The sequence below is a fragment of the Jaculus jaculus genome, chromosome 22 (assembly GCF_020740685.1).
Source record: "Jaculus jaculus isolate mJacJac1 chromosome 22, mJacJac1.mat.Y.cur, whole genome shotgun sequence".
NCBI lineage: Eukaryota > Metazoa > Chordata > Mammalia > Rodentia > Dipodidae > Jaculus > Jaculus jaculus.
This window is the reverse complement of record NC_059123.1, coordinates 4,011,755-4,031,350: the sequence shown is the minus strand read 5'-3', so window position 1 is coordinate 4,031,350 and position 19,596 is coordinate 4,011,755. Positions and strand designations below refer to the sequence as shown.

The 19,596-nt window shown below is 42.7% G+C and overlaps 1 protein-coding gene and 1 long non-coding RNA gene across 3 annotated transcripts in view; one reads left to right on the top strand and one right to left on the bottom strand.

The window, feature by feature from the left end:
- Slco1b3 (solute carrier organic anion transporter family member 1B3) overlaps positions 1-16,357 on the bottom strand; it is a 59,051-nt gene extending 42,694 nt beyond the window's left edge. Inside the window, exons 1-3 of one of the 2 annotated variants that reach the window (XM_045139529.1) lie at positions 16,228-16,357; positions 3,886-4,028; positions 1,063-1,204 (exon numbers count right to left, since the gene is read on the bottom strand). In XM_045139529.1, coding sequence (XP_044995464.1) covers positions 1,063-1,204; positions 3,886-3,969 — 226 coding nt within the window. In that variant the 5' untranslated portion in view covers positions 3,970-4,028; positions 16,228-16,357. Of the gene's footprint in view, positions 1-1,062; positions 1,205-3,885; positions 4,029-9,766; positions 9,802-16,227 lie in introns of those variants that run through there. The other variant, XM_004664378.2, reaches the window with a different exon arrangement.
- Positions 12,129-16,556, top strand: LOC123456422. Its single transcript, XR_006634518.1, has 3 exons — positions 12,129-12,262; positions 15,730-15,844; positions 16,150-16,556. It is a non-coding gene; the product is annotated as an uncharacterized LOC123456422 (long non-coding RNA).
- Positions 16,557-19,596: the final 3,040 nt, after the last annotated feature.

Genomic DNA, 19,596 nt, shown 5'->3' with positions numbered 1-19,596 from the left:
TTTTCTATTATTGGAGAAAGCAATAAAATTAAATGAAGACAACACAGTAATATTTTTAGTGTTGTTCAAGAAAAATATTTTTTTCACAAAAATGTTTCTAACTCCAGAGAGATGGAGAGTTGAAATCCAACATATATTCCCTCAAAGTTTTTCCTTGCTCCTTCAATCACACATATTATTGTCCTTGGTCAACATCTCTTCATACTTGGGCATTTTACTTAAAACATTAATTATTTTCTTCATTTCTGACACATTCATAGATACACATAATGTACTTTTATCTTATTTATCTACATTACCCTCTCTTACGTCCTTCTCCTTTTACTAACATCTCCCTTTCTCCAAAAATCCCTATCTTACTCACTTGTCTTTTAAAAACATCTACAGAGTTAAAGTAAGGCTGCTTGCATGATCGTGGGAGATTACTATGGAATGTGTAACTGACTAGTGGCTCCAGCATGGATGAACGTAACTCCCCACCCGCCAGCAACCACTAGCTATTCTGAGAGTCACGGGGTCTTAGGCACGCTTCACCATCCATGATGAGAAGATTGACAAGGTTCAGTCTTTTGCAGGAAACCACAGCTGCTGTGAACCCATGAAGGTAACCGACACCTTGGAGCCCTTCTCCCCATCCTCCTGCTCAGTCATTCTTTCTGCCTCCTCTTCTGCAAGGTTCCCAGAGCCTTTGGGTGGGGAGGGATAGAGGCTGAGCATCCAGCAGTCACTAACTCTCTGCAAGTTTGCGTGCCAGGGCACGTTGATGAAGAATGGTAAGAAGTGTCACAAGTGTTAGTCCGAGAGCACCGAGTTTGTACAAAGACAGCCCTTCATCCTTAATGCTTGCATCGTGAGGGGGGGACATTTTGTTGTGACTTGTAGGAGACTCGCCATATCGCACTCCTTACTCCCAGAGCGACCGCACCCCAACCCATGTGTGACAGTAACAACAAAATGTTTCCGATATTCCAAATTTGCCAGGGGAGAACTTTCAGGGTCAAACATGCCTGCATGGTGTTTTATCTCTGCGAGTCTGATTATTAAAATGGAAATAAAAGTTACCCATTTCAAAGCCTCCATCAATTAAACCAGCCATGGAAGAAGAAATGTCAAATCTCCTTTCTATTTGAGTGATGGAACTTTTCATAATGATCCCACCTAAGGCCTTACAAATGTAGCTGAGTGACAGAGCTACCAAAAACATCTAAGGAAAAGCAGAAGAAAAAGAGAGAAATGGTTAGTTAAAAAAAATAGTATATAATGTTTATACGGACCAGGAATTAAAATAGTGTTTCTTGTTTACTTAAACATATTTTTATTATGGAAAGCATGCCTAATTTTCTCCTGTAGCGACTGGAACTTCTCAGCCCTTTGAATGTCATAATCCATATGTAGGTAAAGCACTATTTTCTAACTTAGGAGAACAATAAGGTTCACATTGTTGTTTCAGGTCACCGTCATAAACTGTGTCATAAGAGACCAGACACCCTTTCTGGGTGGTCAGCATCTGCAAGCTATTCTTTGTTTCCAAGTGGACCACAGATGCCAATTGCAGTGAGTGGCAGCCAGGGCATTTCGAAAATGGCCCTCCAAAGGGAGCAGAGTCAAGAGAATTGCCCAACCTTGTGAAAAGCCACTTGTGGCATCAGTAAGAGGCTTTGGCTCAAACAAGAAGAGGTGGAAGAGCAATGGGGAGATAGGACAGTTGATGTTTTGTTCCGGCTACCTCAGGAGCCCACACGCGCTGCTGCCAGGGCACATACATGTGAATACAACACACACACACACACACACATCACATTACATACACACAAGCAATATATATATATATACATATATATATTATAATATATATATATATACATGTATATATATGTGTGTGTGTGTATATATATATATAATATATATAACAAACCGGAAAACACAGACGCACAAAGATACTGTCAGCATCACTAGTCACCAGGGAAACGTGAGCTGACTTGACAAGGAGATGTTACCTTGCATCGGCAGAGCCATCGCCGTAGCTGGGGGGGCAGGGGGCTGAGTCGGCAGGGAGGGAACTTGATACTCAGGCATGAGGAGCGCTTGTGAGAGGTGACCACGTGTGATACCCCAAACCCACGCAAAGCCAGCAAGGCGTAACTGTAATCCGAATCTATGGAGGCGGTGGTGCAGAGGCTGGAGAAGCCCTGGGGTTACCACGGGTGGTAGCTCAGGGTGAAGGAGAAGACCCGATCTCAAGAAAATAAAACGTGGGTGGGCTGCAAGGGATGAACAGCCAGTACAGCAGCATGTACACACCCATGAACCAGCACACACACACCCACCCATGTACCAGCACATACACACCCATGTACCAGCATACACACCCTTGCACCAGCACACACCCACACCCATACACCAGCACATACACACCCACATATCAGCACACACATTCCCATACACCAGCACACACAGCCATACACCAGCACACACGCACCCATACACCCGCACACACACACCTATCCACCTGCACATACACACCCATACATCAGCATATACACACCCACACACCACGGGTTGTGTACACTACACCATACACACAAGGTGCACATCTAAACAAAAAATTACATTAAGTTAAAACAACATGACAATTGTTGGTGAATTTGTAGTGAAGTGCATTGTTGGGAGTGGGCTTATGGGTGTTATAGGCAGTTTCCCCTTGCCAGTGTTTGGCACACTCTCCTGTTGCTATTGTCCACCTGATGTTGGCCAGGGGGTGATGTCCACCCTCTGCTCATGCCATTGTTTTCCCCTGCCATCGTGGAGCTTCCCCTCGAGCCTGTAAGCCAGAATAAACCTCTTTTCCCCAGAAGCTGCTCTTGGTTGGGTGATTTCTACCAGCAATGTGAACCGGACTGCAACACTCTCTTTCTGCTTAAACATTATTCAAGCATTACATCAGAACAGACTTTACCAGACTAGTGTCTAAAAAACAAATAAACCTCATGTTCCCTGAACAAAGTTAAAAGGAAAAATGCTTACAACAACAACAGCATCTATTTACGTGTATAATAAACAACCTCCTCTATGTAAGGAGCATAAAATATTGGCAAAAGGTGACTGATTCCATTATCTCCTGAAAACCTCTGTGAAGGTCTTATGGGATTCGCCTTGAGTTCAAGTCCTTTTAGTTTGCAAGGTAAGGTGACTTCAGGCGACTTTCTCAAGTTCGCCGAGTTTCAGTTTCCTGATGTCACACTGTGCTTGAGGGACATTTTTTCCTGTTCATGAATGAGCAAACATCATTCACTAAGCACACTTCTGTGAGAACCAAGGACAGACTTATTATTTTTACTATTTTTCAGATGAAAAATTAAGTAGATTTACTCAGTCATTTGCTAGGTCACTGTGCCAGGTCTTTTTATGGCAAATTCTTTCTCAACAGCTGTTCCCTTAAGTTATCAAATACAACTTGCTGAGAAAAGAATATTAAGAATATTTAAGTATGCTTATTTATAAATTATGCTGAATCTTATTATTTGCCCCAACTGCACAATTGCTCATGAAACATTAAATCTGGGTTTACAGATTACTTTCAAGGATATTTTTACATATTACACAACAGCTTCTTTTACTTTACTTCCACATTTCTAGCCATTGCTTCACCTATCAGGAACCTAAGAACAGTATCACACATTTCTATTATTAAATATAAACGAACACTTAAGCATCTTAAAGACATTTAAATCAAGATATAGATCATCTTGCTTATATCTTACTAGCTGCTTTGATTAAAAGCTTTAATTTGAAGCGCAATATTCCTTTAAACAACTGGCTTCCTTTTCTACAAATAAAAATGATTTGTTTTCTTATCTTAGTTTGGAAACATTATTCTCCTTCTACCTTGAATCCATCACAACATTTGTTTTTCTGTTTTCCTGAAGATGGGATATTCTCATTTTTGGTTAAATTTTGACTTTGATCCATGGTTGAAGGGCAACGTGATGGAGACGTTTTCAGCTACTGCTGATGCTCTGCTCGATCACCTAGCCAAGGAAAAAGTAATGTAGTTCACTTTTAAAGCATACAGTTTAGCAATAAAACACAAGGTCAACCCAAACCAGCCAACCTTACGAAGTTCTTACTGTGTCCCAACTAGTACACAAGATCAGTGCTTAGGCCAAAACTGGGAAAGAAAGGATACGAAGTTCTAGACTTAGGAAAATTATTAGTTAAGGAGATAAATTAACAGAGAGAAATTTGACATGACAGTTGTTTAAATGAAATATATTCTCAATAAGCAAAACCATTAAATGGTATAAATTATGACTTCTATATCTTTCCAAGTATCCTGATCACAAGAGTCATGAAAGTAAAATGTAAGTTTAATTTATCTTTGTGAGTTTTAAAGGACATAGTAGATATGAATAAGTAGAAAAAAATCCGATAAGTTGAATTGCATGAGGTGGGTTCATAGAGTGATTACCTTTAGAGACAGCTTCAAAAGGCAGAGAGAAGCACATTGTATGCTTAAAGTACCTCTCAGAGAGACTGGCTATGTTTGATTTACTTTTTAAAAAAATGATTTCTTTATTTTAAGCAGAAAGACACAGAGAGAAGGGGCCGGGGGGGGGGTTGCGGGGGAGAATGGGCGTGCCAGGGCCTCCAACCACCACAAATGAATTCCAGATGCATGTGCCACTTTGTGCATATATCTGAGTGCTGGGGAATCGAACTCAGTTCGTTAAGCTTTGAGGTGAGTGCCTCAATTGCTGAGCCATCTCCCTAACCCTGACTTACCTTATGTTTTTCATTTATTTGCCCAAAGACAATACAGTTAAAAACACAACTGGAACAGACTACATAGATTGTTTTTCCTTTCAACTTTGTCTCCTTATTGAGAAGCGTGATATAAAGTTGTTAGTTAAACACATAACATTGTCTTTTGTAGCACAAATGGTATTATATTGTCCATGTTTTTACCCTGCTGTATATATTTAATTTTGTCTTAATACTGGGTTCCTACATTTCTTATTATGTTTACAGTTAACTAGCTCCATGATGATAAACAGTTGGGTGGATCATTACTTCCTCTTAGAAATTATGTTAATTTCTCATTTTGTTTAATTTACTACACTGTCACAGCTGTAGGGAAAAAAATTGACTACAAGTGTTTTAGTATCAAAGAATAAGAGAAGTTTATCTTAAAAGTTAAATCTCGCTGGGCGTGGTGGCGCATGCCTTTAATCCCAGCACTCAAGAGGCAGAGGTAGGAGGATTACTGAGAGTTCGAGGCCACCCTGAGACTCCATAAGTGAATTTCAGCTCAGCCTGGGCTAGAGTAAGACCCTACCTTGAAAAACAAAAAAACAAACAAACAAACAAAAAAAGTTAAATCTCTGTGGTGGTTTGAATGTAAAACACTCTCCCACTAGCCTCAAGTATTTGTGATTTTTGCCTGAGCTGGTGAAGCCTTTGTGAGGCTGAGCCTAGCTGGAAGGTGTGTTATCAGGTGGTACTGGGGGGCCGACTGGTCCAGTCCGGCTGGGTGTGGAGAGCTGGCTTCCTTCCTGCCTCATGTGGAGATGGGATGTCCCAGCTTTTCCTTCTCTACCATCATGAAACTCCCCTCAGAACTATGAGCCTGAAATAAACCCTCCCTTCTACAAGCTGCTTCTGACGTCCCACTAACAAGGAAGTAGATTAAGGGCTGGAGAGATGGCTCAGCGGTTAAGCGCTTGCCTGTGAAGCCTAAGGACCCCGGTTCGAGGCTCGATTCCCCAGGACCCACGTTAGCCAGATGCACAAGGGAGCACCCATTCTCTCTCTACCTATCACCCTCTTTCTTTCTCTGTCTGTTGCTCTCAAATAAATAAATAAAAATAAACAAAAAAATTTTTACAAAAAGAAAGATTAAATTGACGTGAGATGTGAGATCATTGCCATGGTGAATCTGAGTGAGGTTTTGCTCTTTTGAAACGGGTTCGTGGGAGGGCTGTGGAGGGATTTGGAACGTTGGACTAGAGAGGTGTTACAGTGCTGCATGCAGAGCTTGATGGGCCGTTCTTGACAGGCCACAAGCTAGAAAGAAGTGTGGGCCATGAAGGCTCAGCTTATGAGATTTCAGAAGAGAAAACAGAAACTGAGACAGATCTGAGGCTGAGTTCTTGTCCATGTCCTAGAAATTTGAGCAGAGTGAAATTTAGATGCAATGGACTGGTGCACTTGTCAGAAAAGAAAAATATTATTTATATATATACATACATACATACATATATGTATATATATGTATATATATTTGATTCAGAAAGAATGTGAGCAAGCTTAAAGTTACAGGCACAGAGACTGAGTTTAGGTCACTGAAGCCACAATTGTTAAAGAACAATTGCACTTAGGGTGAAACGTCTGCTACAGTCAGCTAAATGCATACGTTCTGCTCACCAAATAGCCTGGTAAGCACTTCTCTTAATGTTCATACCCATATATTAATTCTACTCTCACTTTTGGTTAGAGAAGCTTCTCTTTTCAGATGGCAGTGACCTCTGCTGTGACTCAAAGGCACCATAGTGTTCAGAAGAAGTGACAGAGGAGTGCTCAGCACTGAAATATCTCTATAACACCTTCCAAGGCTTGGAGTCCATTGGGGAAGAGGTGGTGGGAGGAATGTAAGAGCCAAAGGAAGGGTAGGACTCCTTACAACGTGCTCCAGACACAAAATGGCCTGGATATCCATGACCTTGCAGTTCCTGACACTGCCTGTACAAGACCAGTATTATAGGAGGAAAAGATAATGACATCAAAATAAAAGAGAGACTGATTGAGAGGGGAGGGGATATGATGGAGAATGGAGCTGTGAAAGGAAAAAGGGGGGGGAGAATTATCATGATTTATTGTCTATAACTATAGAAATTGTCAATAATTTTTAAAAATGGGGGGGAAAAGCCAGGAATGGTGGTGTACACTTTTAATCCCAGCACTTGGGAGGCAAAGGTAGGAGGATTGCCATGAGTTCAAGGACACCCTGAGACTACATAGTGAATTCCAGGTCAGCCTGGGCCAGACTGAGACCCTGCCTTGGAAACCCAAACCAAACCAAAACAACAAGAAAAAAGACGAGTTGGGTCACTTGTTCAGCATTGGGACAATTGGGATGATGTCCTGAGGTCAAAATCTAAGCCATGTAAGGCTCCAACTAGTAAAGAATGCACATTCTTTTTAAAAAAAAACTTTAAAAAATGATTTATTTGAGAGAGAGAAAAAGAGTGAGAAAGGAGAGAGGGAGAGAGAGAGAGAGAGAGAGAGAGAGAGAAATGGGCACTCCAGGGTCTCTAGTCACTGCAAACAACCTCCAGATGCGTGCACCACCTTGTGATTATGTGGTTCTGAGGACCTGAACTCAGGTCCTTTGGCTTTGTAGGCCAGCACCTTCGCCACTCAGTTATCTCTCCAGTCCAAGAATGCACATTGTTTTGAGCAGAGAGGTCCTAGAAAGAGTATCCTGCTCCTCAAAGTCAGGTTTTATTCTCCCCTGGGTTTATAAATTTGGCCACATCACCCCCCTGGTACTGGCTTTAGAAGCATGAGGAACTCAGGGAACAGCAAGCTCATTGGGAGAAGCCACAGGCACTGAGGCCACGTGAAGCAGGGCCATGGACATATGGGAGCATATGTAATTTTTGACAATGCACTACTATGCAATTGATTATCACTATTTATTTTTTAAATCGTTTATTTATTTATTTATTTGAGAGTGACACAGAGAGAAACAGGCACACAGAGAGATAGAGAATGGGGGCACCAGGGCCTCCAGCCCCTGCAAACAAACGCCAGATGCGTGTGCCCCCTTGTGCATCTGGCTAAAGTGGGTCCTGGGGAATGGAGCCTTGAACCGGGGTCCTCAGCCTTCACAGGCAAGTGCTTAACTGCTAAGCCATCCCTTCAGCCTGATTATCACTGTTTATGTTTGTTGTATTCTATGAAGTTGCTGGGAACACAGAATCAGCAAATGGCAAAACATTGATTTAGGGGGACAAAATGGGTAGATTCTTTTCCAGCTCTATTCACAACCTTTTCAACACCCATACCTGGTTTAAAGCTTCTAATGCTTGTCTGGTCTCATGGGATCTTGTCTCTCCTTAGTGCATATTATATTTATGCATATGTCACCCCAGAATCATACCACTTTTAAACACAAGGCACAGTTTACGTTTGAGCCTCTTCCACAGCCTGAGGCAAGCTTGTTTTCCAGTTTCCTTTTCCAATCTGCCCACAGTTACTTTGACGGATGAATGACTATTCTAAGAAGAAACCTCTCTACGTCTCCTCAGTATTCTCAGGTACCTTCCCTGAAATAACCCCTCCTGCACTGGGGTTCCAGTGAGACAGTGAGTCCCCCACTCACACTGCCAATTCCTCTGCATTTGCTATCCTTTTGCAGAAAAGCCAGAATGGTACATCTCTTTCCTGAAACTTGGGGGAAAATTAACAGCAAAAGAGTCAGGAGGAAAGGAGCCTTATTCTCCACTTCTTATAGAAATGAAGCAGCAATTTACATCTACAACTAAGAACTTACAGTGTCGGCAGAGGCTCGAGTGAGAGCCCTCCCTTCCCCTGCACCTTGGAATTTGGAGCCTGAATTGGGGGCACGGGACATATTTTTCCCCCCTCTGAATGTAGTTTTTTTTTTTTTTTTTTTTCTTGGTAGTCAAAGGCCAAGGTAAATAATTGGGCCATAGAATGTTTATAGGTGACCACAGGCCTTTTAAGGCGTTCCAGCAATGTCCCCTGAAGAGACCACCAGTTCAGGCTTCCCAGTTAGACTGGGTTGAGGTGGGGGCAGAAGTTTCCCAGCACCCACGTCAATGTGCCTCGCTTTTACTACCTGGGCTCACAGGAAAGCAGGGCAGGAAAGGAAGCTGAGCAAGGATGAAAAGGGAAGGACACAGACCTCGTCCACCCCAAATTACCCTGACAGTCACACTTTCCTTGCAAGAGCAGCCATCTTGGTTCTACACTGGGAACTAGGCTGACCAGCATTTTCGTTATCCCATTCAACTGGAGGTAAGATGATCAGGGACATCTGTTCATTTTCCTTCCTTATAAGTCATCCGTTAGATGTGTAAAGTAGAAATCAAAGGTGGACAAGTGACTTGGAGACACATCTATGTCTCTGTCTTTAGCAAGTAACTCCCCGCTCTCCATTATCCAGTTCAAATGAGATCAAAGAAATCAAAGAGAGAGAGAGAGAATCAACTCTAATTCTTCTATGCAAGTGGGTGAAAAATAATTGTCTGTAGAGGAATTGGAAGAGGTGACTTGAGGTCCAGTTATGCAAATTTTAAGTTCTGCATGCCTAGAAAGTATTAAAAGCAGATTTACAGACTTTTATTTTAAATGTGTACACCCAGTGGCTCCCTGTAATTTAAGACTATGTACAACTGAATAATCTCCATTTCAAGAAAGGATTGTTGACAGGTCCCAAAGATTTGCAACATATGGATACAGTAGACATAAGGGATTAAAATTTGTAATATGTGCCATGACTACAAAAATATTTTTCAGCCAGGTGTGGTGGTGCACACCTTTAATCCCAGCCCTTGGGAGGTAGAGGTAGGAGGATCGCCGTGAGTTTGAGGCCACCCTGAGACTACATAGTGAATTTCAGGTCAGCCTGGACCAGAGTGAGGCCCTATCTCAAAAAACAAACAACAAAAAAAATTCTTTGCATTTGTAAAATAGTCACATAGAAGAAATAATGAAATTCAAGAGTTTCAAAGGTTCTTACCTGAATTTAGATTCCTACAGCACCTGGAACATGTCCAACTTTTATTTGTGGTGCAAGTCCCTCTTTAAATAGCTGGTTGGCTTTTTTTTCCTTTTAGTCCAATGATGATTAACTATCTTTTTAGGTCATTGTCCTAGGCAAATAGGAGAAAAAATGATCTACCTAGAAATTCACTCTGGTTTTGTGTCTTTCAAATTTGTATTAAACATTTTTCAGAATTTCTACATTATTTTATATTAAGGTTAAAATATTAAGCTTTATTTCTAGAAACGGCCTGTATTGTTTTTATTCAATTGAGTTAGCTGTATGATTTTTTTTTTGTCTTTAGGAATAGAAATGTAACATATCTTCCATTTCTTCCCAATAAAAAAGAATCCACTGTAATTAAAAAAAATGTGTCTCCAGGTTACACTAGAATTCAAAATATAAGATACATATATCATGATTGGTACTTGGATAGATCTGTAATATGAAGTGATTAAAATAATGGATATCCCCATGAATTTGCAAAGTACCTACTCATGAGAGGTATTTCCAATTCCTTATATCAAAACGAAGTAAAAAATGGCCACTCAGTTGTAAGGCCTTTTATGATTTATTTTATTTATTGTTTTGGTTTTTTTGAGGTAAGGTCTCACTCTAGCCCAGGCTGACCTGGAATTCACTATGTAATCTCAGGGTGACCTTGAATTCACAGTGATCCTTCTACCTCTGCCTCCTGAGTGCTGGGATTAAGGTGTGAGCCACCATACCGGGCTGATTTTTTTTTTTTTTTCAAATTTAATTTATTAATTTTTTTTACAGAGATAATGGCACACCTGGGCCTCAGCCACTGCAATCAAACTCCAGATGCTTGCGCCACCTAGTGGGTACGTGCAACTTTGCACTTGCCTCATCATTGTGTGTCTGGCTAAGGTGAGCTCTAGAAAGAGATTGAATTGAACATGGGTCCTTAGTTTTCACAGGCAAGTACCTTAAGTGCTCCATCCTTGATTTTATTTTATTTTTTCATAGGAATAAGGTTTAATGAATTCAACAACTCAAACACTTTGCCTAGTCCAACTCAAACCTGGGGCTCTGTTTCAAGAGCACTATTGGAAATTAGAGCATTCTCCCCAGTGTGTGTGTGTGTGTGTGTGTGTGTGTGTGTGTGTGTGTGTGTAAAGAATATTACCCATGATCATGCTTGCATGGCAATCATTGGTACATCTATAATAGTATGTATCTGATACATTGGTTCATGGGTTCTACTCCTTGCTAATTTGTAGACTATATGGTTCTACATGGGAGGGACCAGACTGTGGAGAGGGAGAATGATCAGAAGGCAAACTAGAAGCTGATAAAATTGTCTCCACTTACTCCTCTGCCAGTTCCTAAACTCCTGTGGGTCTTTGGGATCTTGATTAAAGTAGCACATGACATTCTGATAGGCCAGAGACTGACTGACTTACTTTCTTTCCTCCCTGTCTCTTCCTTTCTCTCCTTTCTTTTCCCTTCCCTCCCTTCTTCTCTCCTTCCCTCTTCCCCGCCTTCTCTTTCTTTCTTTTTTCAAAGTAGGATCTCATTCTAGTCCAGTCTGACCTGGAATTCACTCTGTAGTCTCAGGGTAGCCTCGAACTCATGGCTATCCTCCTACCTCTGCCTCCCAAGTGCTGAGATTAAAGTCTAGTGCCACCACACCTGGCCCCCTTCTTTCTTTTCTTATTAACAAAATCTTTCTATGTATCCCAGGCAGGCCTTGAACCTGCAATCTTGCTTCAGCCTCCCATGTGCTAGGATTTCAGACATGCACCACTGTTCCCAGCAAGATCACTGGAAATCAGCAATGTAGGTACACAGACCAATTGGACCTGATGAGCTCAGAATCATACAGATGAAACACCAGAATGCTTTCAGATACCAAAGAGTATTTTCCTAGGTTCATTTCTTGCTGATCCTTAAATCAGCTAGACTGCTTTTCTGAAAAACAGGACAGGTCAGAGGAGCCGCCGACACCGGCCTCTCAAAATCGATAGCTTGCCGGCAGCCATTGATCAATAGAATTGCAAAATTTCTTTAAAGTCCATTAATATTTGTTTCAGATCACCAGCAGAGTTTGGATGAAATGGCATGCCCTTTGATGACCTCTGACAGCAATCCACCTCCACTGCTTGGTAGCGGTCTGAACTTGCTGAACTCTCACACTCTGGAGAGTCCCCTTGTCTGTCAAGTGACCATTTGGAGGAAGGATCTGGTCTTTTTCACCTGGCTGCTTGTGTTGTTGGCAAATGAATTTTTTTTTTCACCTGGATTTCCCCACTCTTCACTCGTACGTGCTTGTACCCTGTTCAGCTGCTCTTGGTGGACGTTGGACCCAAGTTTCATCAGCCTTCCAACGTGGACTGAAGACCAGCAGCTCTCCAGGAGTCCCCCAGGAAGTTAGTTCCTGGAATAAGCCAGCTGAGGCATCCAGCCGCATGAGACGTTCAAACCTGTGGACAGCTCTTATTGGACTCCGTAAGCTAATTCTATAAATCCTCCTTCAATACCAATCCGTTCTATCAGTTATGTTCCTCTAGAGAGCCCCGAGTGGCTCATTCTAGATTCAGAGCCTAATTACATTCATTGTATCTCCCTTGTAGGTCATAAGGGCTTTTTTCTTTTGCTTTTCCTTCCTTCCTTCCTTCCTTCCTTCCTTCCTTCCTTCCTTCCTTCCTTCCTTTCTTTCTTTCTTTCTTTCTTTCTTTCTTTCTTTCTTTCTTTTTTAAGGTAGGGTCTTGCTCTAGCGCAAGCTGACCTGGCATTCACTATGTAGTCTCAGGGTGGCCTTGAACTCACAGTGATCCTCCTACCTCTGCCTCCCGAGGGCTGGGATTAAAGGCGTGCCACCCCACCTGCCATTTTCCAGGGACATGGGGGATTCAAACTCAGGTCCAGGACAAACACTTCCCACTGAGGTATCTTCCCAGACCTGCCAGTATTTTATTTAAGAGAGAGTGGGATGGAGGGAGGGAGAGAGGGAGGGAGAGAGAGAGAGAGAGAGGGAGAGAAACAGAGGGGAGAGAATTGGCTTGGCTTGCCAGGGCTTCAGCCACCACTGCAATCGCACTCCAGTCATTTGTGCCACCAAGTGGGCATGCGCAGACCTTGCATTTCCCTCACTTAAAAATAATATTTTATTTTTATTTAATTGAGGGAGAAAGAGGGACACACACACACACACACACACACACAGAATTGGAATGCCAGGACCTCAAGCCACTGAAATCAAACTCTAAAGGCTTGTGCCACTGAATGGGCATGTGTGACCTTGCGCTTGCCTCACTTAAATTTTCTTTTCTTTTTTTTTTTTTTTTTTTTTAGTAATGGACATATTTAGTATGTAGACCACACATGTTGGTACCATCATTTTCCTCCTCCCTGCTCTTTTCTGAAGAGGCCTTCCTCATTGGAGATGCAAGTCAACACCATGGCGATTATGGGTCATGCATTATGGGTGGGGGGAAGAGTCAATGTCTCTTTAAATTTTTCTAAATATTTTATTTTTATTTATTTGAAAGAAAGAGAGAGAGAGAGAGAGAACAGGCACAACAGGGCCTCCATCCACTGTAAATGAACTCCAAATACATGTGCTACCTTGTGCATCTGGTTTACATGGGCCCTGGGGGATCAAACCTGGGTCCTTTGGCATCACAGGTGAATGCCTTCACTGCTAGGCCATCTCCCCAGTCCTTGCCTCACTTTTGTGCATGTGACTTAGGTGGGATCTGGAGAGTCCAATGTGGGTCCTTAGGCTTCACAGGCAACCACTAAGCCATCTCTCCAGCCCCAGAATTTTAAATGTTTATTTGAGAGAAATGGGTGGAAATGAGAGAGAGATAGAGATAGATAGGTAGAGAGAGAGAGAGAGGAAATATGAGCATGCCAGAGCCTCTAGCCACTGCAAACAAACTCCAGATGTGTGCACCACCTTGTGCATCTGGCTTACGTGGGACCTGGGGAATCAAACCTGGGTCCTTAGGCTTCACAGGCAAGCGACTTAACTGCTAAGCTGTCTTTCTAGCCCCTGTTTTATATATATATATATAAAATATGACGTTGCCTGCCCAGCACACAACCCTCACAGGCTGCTTGCTAGAGGGTTGGGAACCCTGGGACTCTTGCCACTGGTGTTCAGTGCCCTCACATCCCAGGGGCTGAGCTGCTGTGGCATTCATCCCTTATGTTAGCCACCATGGCAAGAGGAAGAGCGTCCCGACCACTCTTCCAATGCCCATGGTGACTGCACATTCTGTCTCTGTCCCTCATCTCCTCCATAGCCAGTCATAAAAGTCCCCTCACCTACGGCCTCTTCTTAGAACGTGTGCTGGTCTGACTCAGGTGTTCCCCATCCACTCCGGTGTTCTGAACGCCAGGTTCCCAGCTGATGGAGATTTGGGAATGAACGCCTCCTGGAGGTGGTGTACTGTTGGAGGCCGGTTTATGGGTGTTATAGCCTGAGTCCCTTTGCCAGTGTTTGGCACACTCTCCTGTTGCTGTTGTCCACCTGATGTTGGCCAGGGGGTGATGTCCACCCTCTGCTCATGCCATCGTTTTCCCTTGCCATCATGGAGCTTCCCCCTCAAGCCTCTAAGGCAAAATAAACTTCCTTATTTTCCCACAAGCTGCTCTTGGTTGAATGATTTCTACCAGCCATGCGAACCTGACTGCGGTAGAACTTTTCCACATGGCTCTTTGGCTGGTATTTCAGCTTGGGCTTCTCCCGAAGACCCTGCCTCTCCTCGTCCGTGGCGCCTAGCCCCTCTGTATTGCTTCAGACCAGAGACACCTCTCTCCAGCCTGCTTCTCCTGCTGTCCTCTGTTCACTGTCCGGTGCCTCCCTTCCCTTTGCGGCCTTTTACCTTTGAGTCTCTTATGAAGACAGGCCACCTCTCCCTTGTTGGAATCTCTTACTGGCATTTAAGTCATACTTCAGTTGTATTCACCTCAGGACAATTTTAATTCAATTTGTTTGAAATATACACATGTGCAAAAGACAGATTAGATCGTAATTATTGGTGATTTGAATGGACGTCTTTTTTTGGGGATTTATGAAAGAGACCTATTTTGTTAAATATGCTATGATAGTTTCTTTTTAAAATTATTCTCATTTCTTAAAATACAATGTTGATTAAAGCAATTCTATTAAGTATGCACTTACTGATCCTCTCAGAGTTATACACATTTATAAAATATAGTAGCTCAAGGAGTTCTTAGTACAGAAAGGTAAAAGCAAAGAACCATAGGACAACTATTCAGTCTGTGAACATATTTCAATGACCTTTTTTTTTTTTTTTTCTTTTTAAGATCAGATTTGTTTGGAAAAAAAAAACAAAACCCACAACCCAAAGGGTGGGATTTTACATCTCAAGACATCATCCAAGTAAAGTCTACAGATTATAAATCATTTTCATAGAAGATTTTTTGTACAAATGTCACATGTTCAGGAAGGGGACATAAGTCAATCCCTGTTTTTATTTTAACAGAGGAGCAAAGAAGGCAAGTGGGATAAAACAGTTCTTTTTTTTTTTAGATGCAAGTAGTTGGAAGGAAAATAGACATGAAGAGGGCCAGCTAGCTTTTCACTGTCTACAACCAGTGTTTTTTAAAGCATATTTTATTTATTTATTTGAGAGAGAGAAAGAGAGAGAGAATGGGTGCACTAGGGCACGCAGCCACTGCAGACAAACTCCAGATGCATGCGCCCCCTTGTGCATCTGGCTTACAAGGGTCCTGGAGAATCAAACCGGGATCCTTTGGCTTTGCAGGCAAATGCCTTAACTGCTAAGCCATCTCTCCAGCCCAACCAGTGTTTTTTTTTTAAACAACAACAACAACAACAAAACCGTGGTTCTCTCTCTCTAAAAGCCCACTTCCTAAGTACTAGTCAATCAGGTCCACCCTTCCAATGACTTTCCACTCAAAAGTCTTTTTCTTTTGTTTAGAAAAATCTTAATGCACTAGCTTCTGGGTTTTCCAACTTTCTCTTCTCCGGCGATCTCAGCCGTTACTACCTCCTGAGGACATAAACCATGACGGCACAACGCAGCTCTCTGAAAGGTCAGTATCAAGGACTGGATCCCCCGGCACCGGGGCTCAGAAATGCTTCCTTGACTGCGATCTACAAGCTACTCACTGACACTTCACCATTCCTTCTCCCTCATGTGCTCATTTTCCATAATACTTAGCCCACCCAGCCCATTTCTCCATAGAGAGGAATGCAGCTAACAACAACAACGAAAACCAAACCTCTCCACTATACAGATTTAAATTTAAACCATGAAGCTCAAATGTGCTTTTCTGCTCTCTTATAATCCCTGCTCCTTTGCTGAGTCACTGCTTTCTATTTGACTTCTGTTTTCAAGGTTCTCAAGGGTTCTTTACAAAGGATCTGATGTCCTATCTTCAAGTCAGAAACAAACACAAAAGACCCAAGAAGTCACCTGTAAAGGCCTGGTGATGTTCAGTTCTCCAGCCAGCAGATGGAAGCAGACACCGGTCTTTAGAGATGCTCGTGTGGAGCGGACCACATATCTGAGTGCTGAGACAGTCTGGCATGAAAAGGAAATCTCATTCTTCAGGAATCTGGAACCAGCTCTTTCTTGGGGCAGTATTTATGCAGCCGCTAAGCCCTCCTTAAAGCTGATTAAGGGCCTTCATAAATTTAACTCGTGTTCAGGAGTTCACAACAATTTCCCATGTACCATTAAGATAGGAGAAGTATACTTTAGTAAAGAGAAAGTTGTCGCCTGAATAAAATTAACATTATTTACATATTTACTTATTTATTTAGCGTGGAACAGGGTCTCACTATATAGAATAGATGGTTTTCAAACTCATATTTCTTCTGCTTGTACCTCCCAAGGGCTAGAATTACAGATGTAGTCCATCGTGCCTGGCTGGAATAGGCTTTTGAAAATGATTGCATATATGTATATATTATATATGCATTTGTTTACTTATTTACTGAGAGAGTGATGGAGAGAGAGAGAGACATAGAGGGGGGGGAAGGAGAGAAAATTGAGAGAGAAAGAGAAAGAGAAGGGATGTGGCAGGATATTTTGCCATTGTAAGCAAACTCCAGACACATGTACAACCTTGTGCATCTGGCTTTATGTGGGTACTGGGGGATTGAACCTGGGTGCTTGGGCTTTGAAGGAAAGTGCCTTAACTGCTGAGCCATCTCTCCAACCCCTGAACACTTTATTTATTTATTTATCATTGGAGAGAGAGACAGAGAGAGAAAGAGAAAGAGAGAGATTGAGAGAGAGGGAGGGAGGGAGAGAATGGACATTGTAGGACCTCCAGCCCCTGCAAATGAATTTTAGAAGCATGTGCCATCATGCCTCTGGCTTATATGGGTACCAGGGAATCAAACCACAGTAGGATGGATCTCAGGCTTGCGACCTCTAGAAGTGTAAGAGAATAAGTCTGTATTGTGTTAAACCACTAAATTTGTGCTGTATTATACAGCAAAAAATGGGAAAATAATAATTCCTCGGCACCTCCCTTCCTGTGCTGGCCCCTGAAAAGCCAACCTCTTCTATAGACTGTCCAGAACTGAACGTTCGGTCAGGATCCCTGGGCATCACACGCACTGTCTTCTGGGCTGCAGCTCTTTGGTGAGTGTTGCTGGGTTCTACCCAGAATTCAAGCCTACTGAGTTGGTTCCAGGAACTTATACATCTAGCAAACCCAGTATGCTGCAGTTTGCTCTGTTGACAACTGTCTTAAACTCCTTCCTCTCATGATTGTAACTTCCTACGTTGTGTGTGCTTGCCCGCGCGCATGCAGGCGAGGTTAGAGAAGAACTTAGTTTCCCGCTCCTCAGATACCGTCCACATTTTGTTTTTCTTTTGACACAGAGTTTCTCATCGCCCTGGAGCTTGCCCGCTAGATTAGACAGCAACCCGGAGGGACCCGCCTGTCTCTGCTTCCCCACGCTGGAATTGCAGGACGGGGCCGTGGCTGCTTTTGCAACTCGCTGTTCCTTCTGCTGACATTTACAGACCTGAGAGAGCACCCTGTGGTAGTTTGATGCAGGTGTCCCCCATAAATCTAGGGGTTCTCTAGGTTCCCAGTGGACTGAGATTTGGGAATTAACACCTCCTGGAGGCAGTGTACTGTTGGGGGTGGGCTTATGGGTGTTATAGCCAGTTTCCTCTTGCCAGTGTTTGGCACACTCTCCTGTTCCTGTTGTCCACCTGATATTGGCAAGGAGGTGATGTCCACCCTCTGCTCACGCCATCATTTCCCCTGCCATCATGGAGTTTCCCCTTGAGTCTATAAGCCAAAGTAGACCCCTTTTGCCCACAAGCTGCTCTTGGTGGGGTGATTTCTGCCAGCAATGCGAACCTGACTGCAACACATCCCAAAGACATTGATTTATTTACTTTTAAAATACATGATTTATTTATTTCAGACAGAGAGAGAGAAAGACACACACACACACACACACACACACACACACCCTGAGAAAGAGAGAGGCAGAGAGAGAGAATGCAGTTGGAGAGATGACCTAGCTGTTAAGATGCTTGCTGACAAAGCCAAAGGACCCAGGTTCAATTCCATAGTAGCCATGTAAGTCAGATGCCCAAAATGGTGCATGCATCTGGAGTTTGTTAGAGGCTCTGACATCTCTCTCTCTCTCTCTCTCTCTCTCTCTCAAATAAATAAATACAAACTCTGGACTATTGATCATAGTGCCATTGAGCCAACTTTTTTTCTAAGAAGTTGAGACTTTTTTTATTATTACTGTGTTAGATTTAGATTTTGTTAAACTGGGTTTGATGCATATAGCTGGAATCCAACTGGAACAGGTTTTAAGGCATTCCTTGGATGCGTAATGGAGTGGAAACCAACCCACCGACCCGTACTTTATGAGTTTCTTCATCAAACACAAAAGTTGCATATATAAGAAAGTCATATATATGCAGAAAAGCAACCAGATCATATTGTTTTATATATATATCTGATCCTTGTGGAGATCAAGTTCAATGAATCCTTGGATAAGCAGTAGTAAACAGAGTTCCTAAGCTCAACCCCCCAAAATGGCCCCTTGTGTATGTAAGTATATCGTTCATATGCACGAACCCACACCTATGTGCACCTACATGTGAACTCCAGGTGTGCCCCTGATGTGTCTGGGTGCTTACAATCAATTCCTGAGTGAAGTGGCGTGAGTGGAAAGTCAGTAATAGTGTGTTCTTGAGTTAATAAGATGTTTGGCCAACTTCATGGCATTTTTTTCCATACCCCCTTCTGTGTAGGATTTAGGTATTAAGAAAGTACTTTAGGCTGGAGAAATGGCTTAGTGGTTCAGGCACTTCCCTGTGAAGCCTAACAATCCATGTTCAATTCTCCAGATTCCACATTAGCCAGACGCACAAAGGTGAGGCAAGCGCAAGGTTGCACATGCCCACTAGGTGGCGTGAGTGTCTGGAGTTCAAGTGCACTGGCTGAGGTTCTGGCGCACCAACTCTCCCTCTCTCTCTCTCTCTCTCTCTCTCGCTCTCTCCCTCTATCATTCTTTTGCTTTCTCTCTCTCTCTCTCAAAAAAAAAAAAATTGCTTTTGACCATTAAATTCATGTTTTCAAATCCCTCTGGAAGCCTTGTATAAGAGACTGCCAAGCTTTACCTTTTTTAACCTTCTTACCAAACAGATATTTCCAGCGTCACTTTAAATTTTTACTTATTTATTTGCAAGCAGAGAGAGATGGGGAGAAGAGAGGCCGAGAGAGAATGGGCATGCCAAGGCCTCCAGCCTCTGCAAATGTGCTCCAGATGCATGGGCCACTCTCTGTTTTCTGAT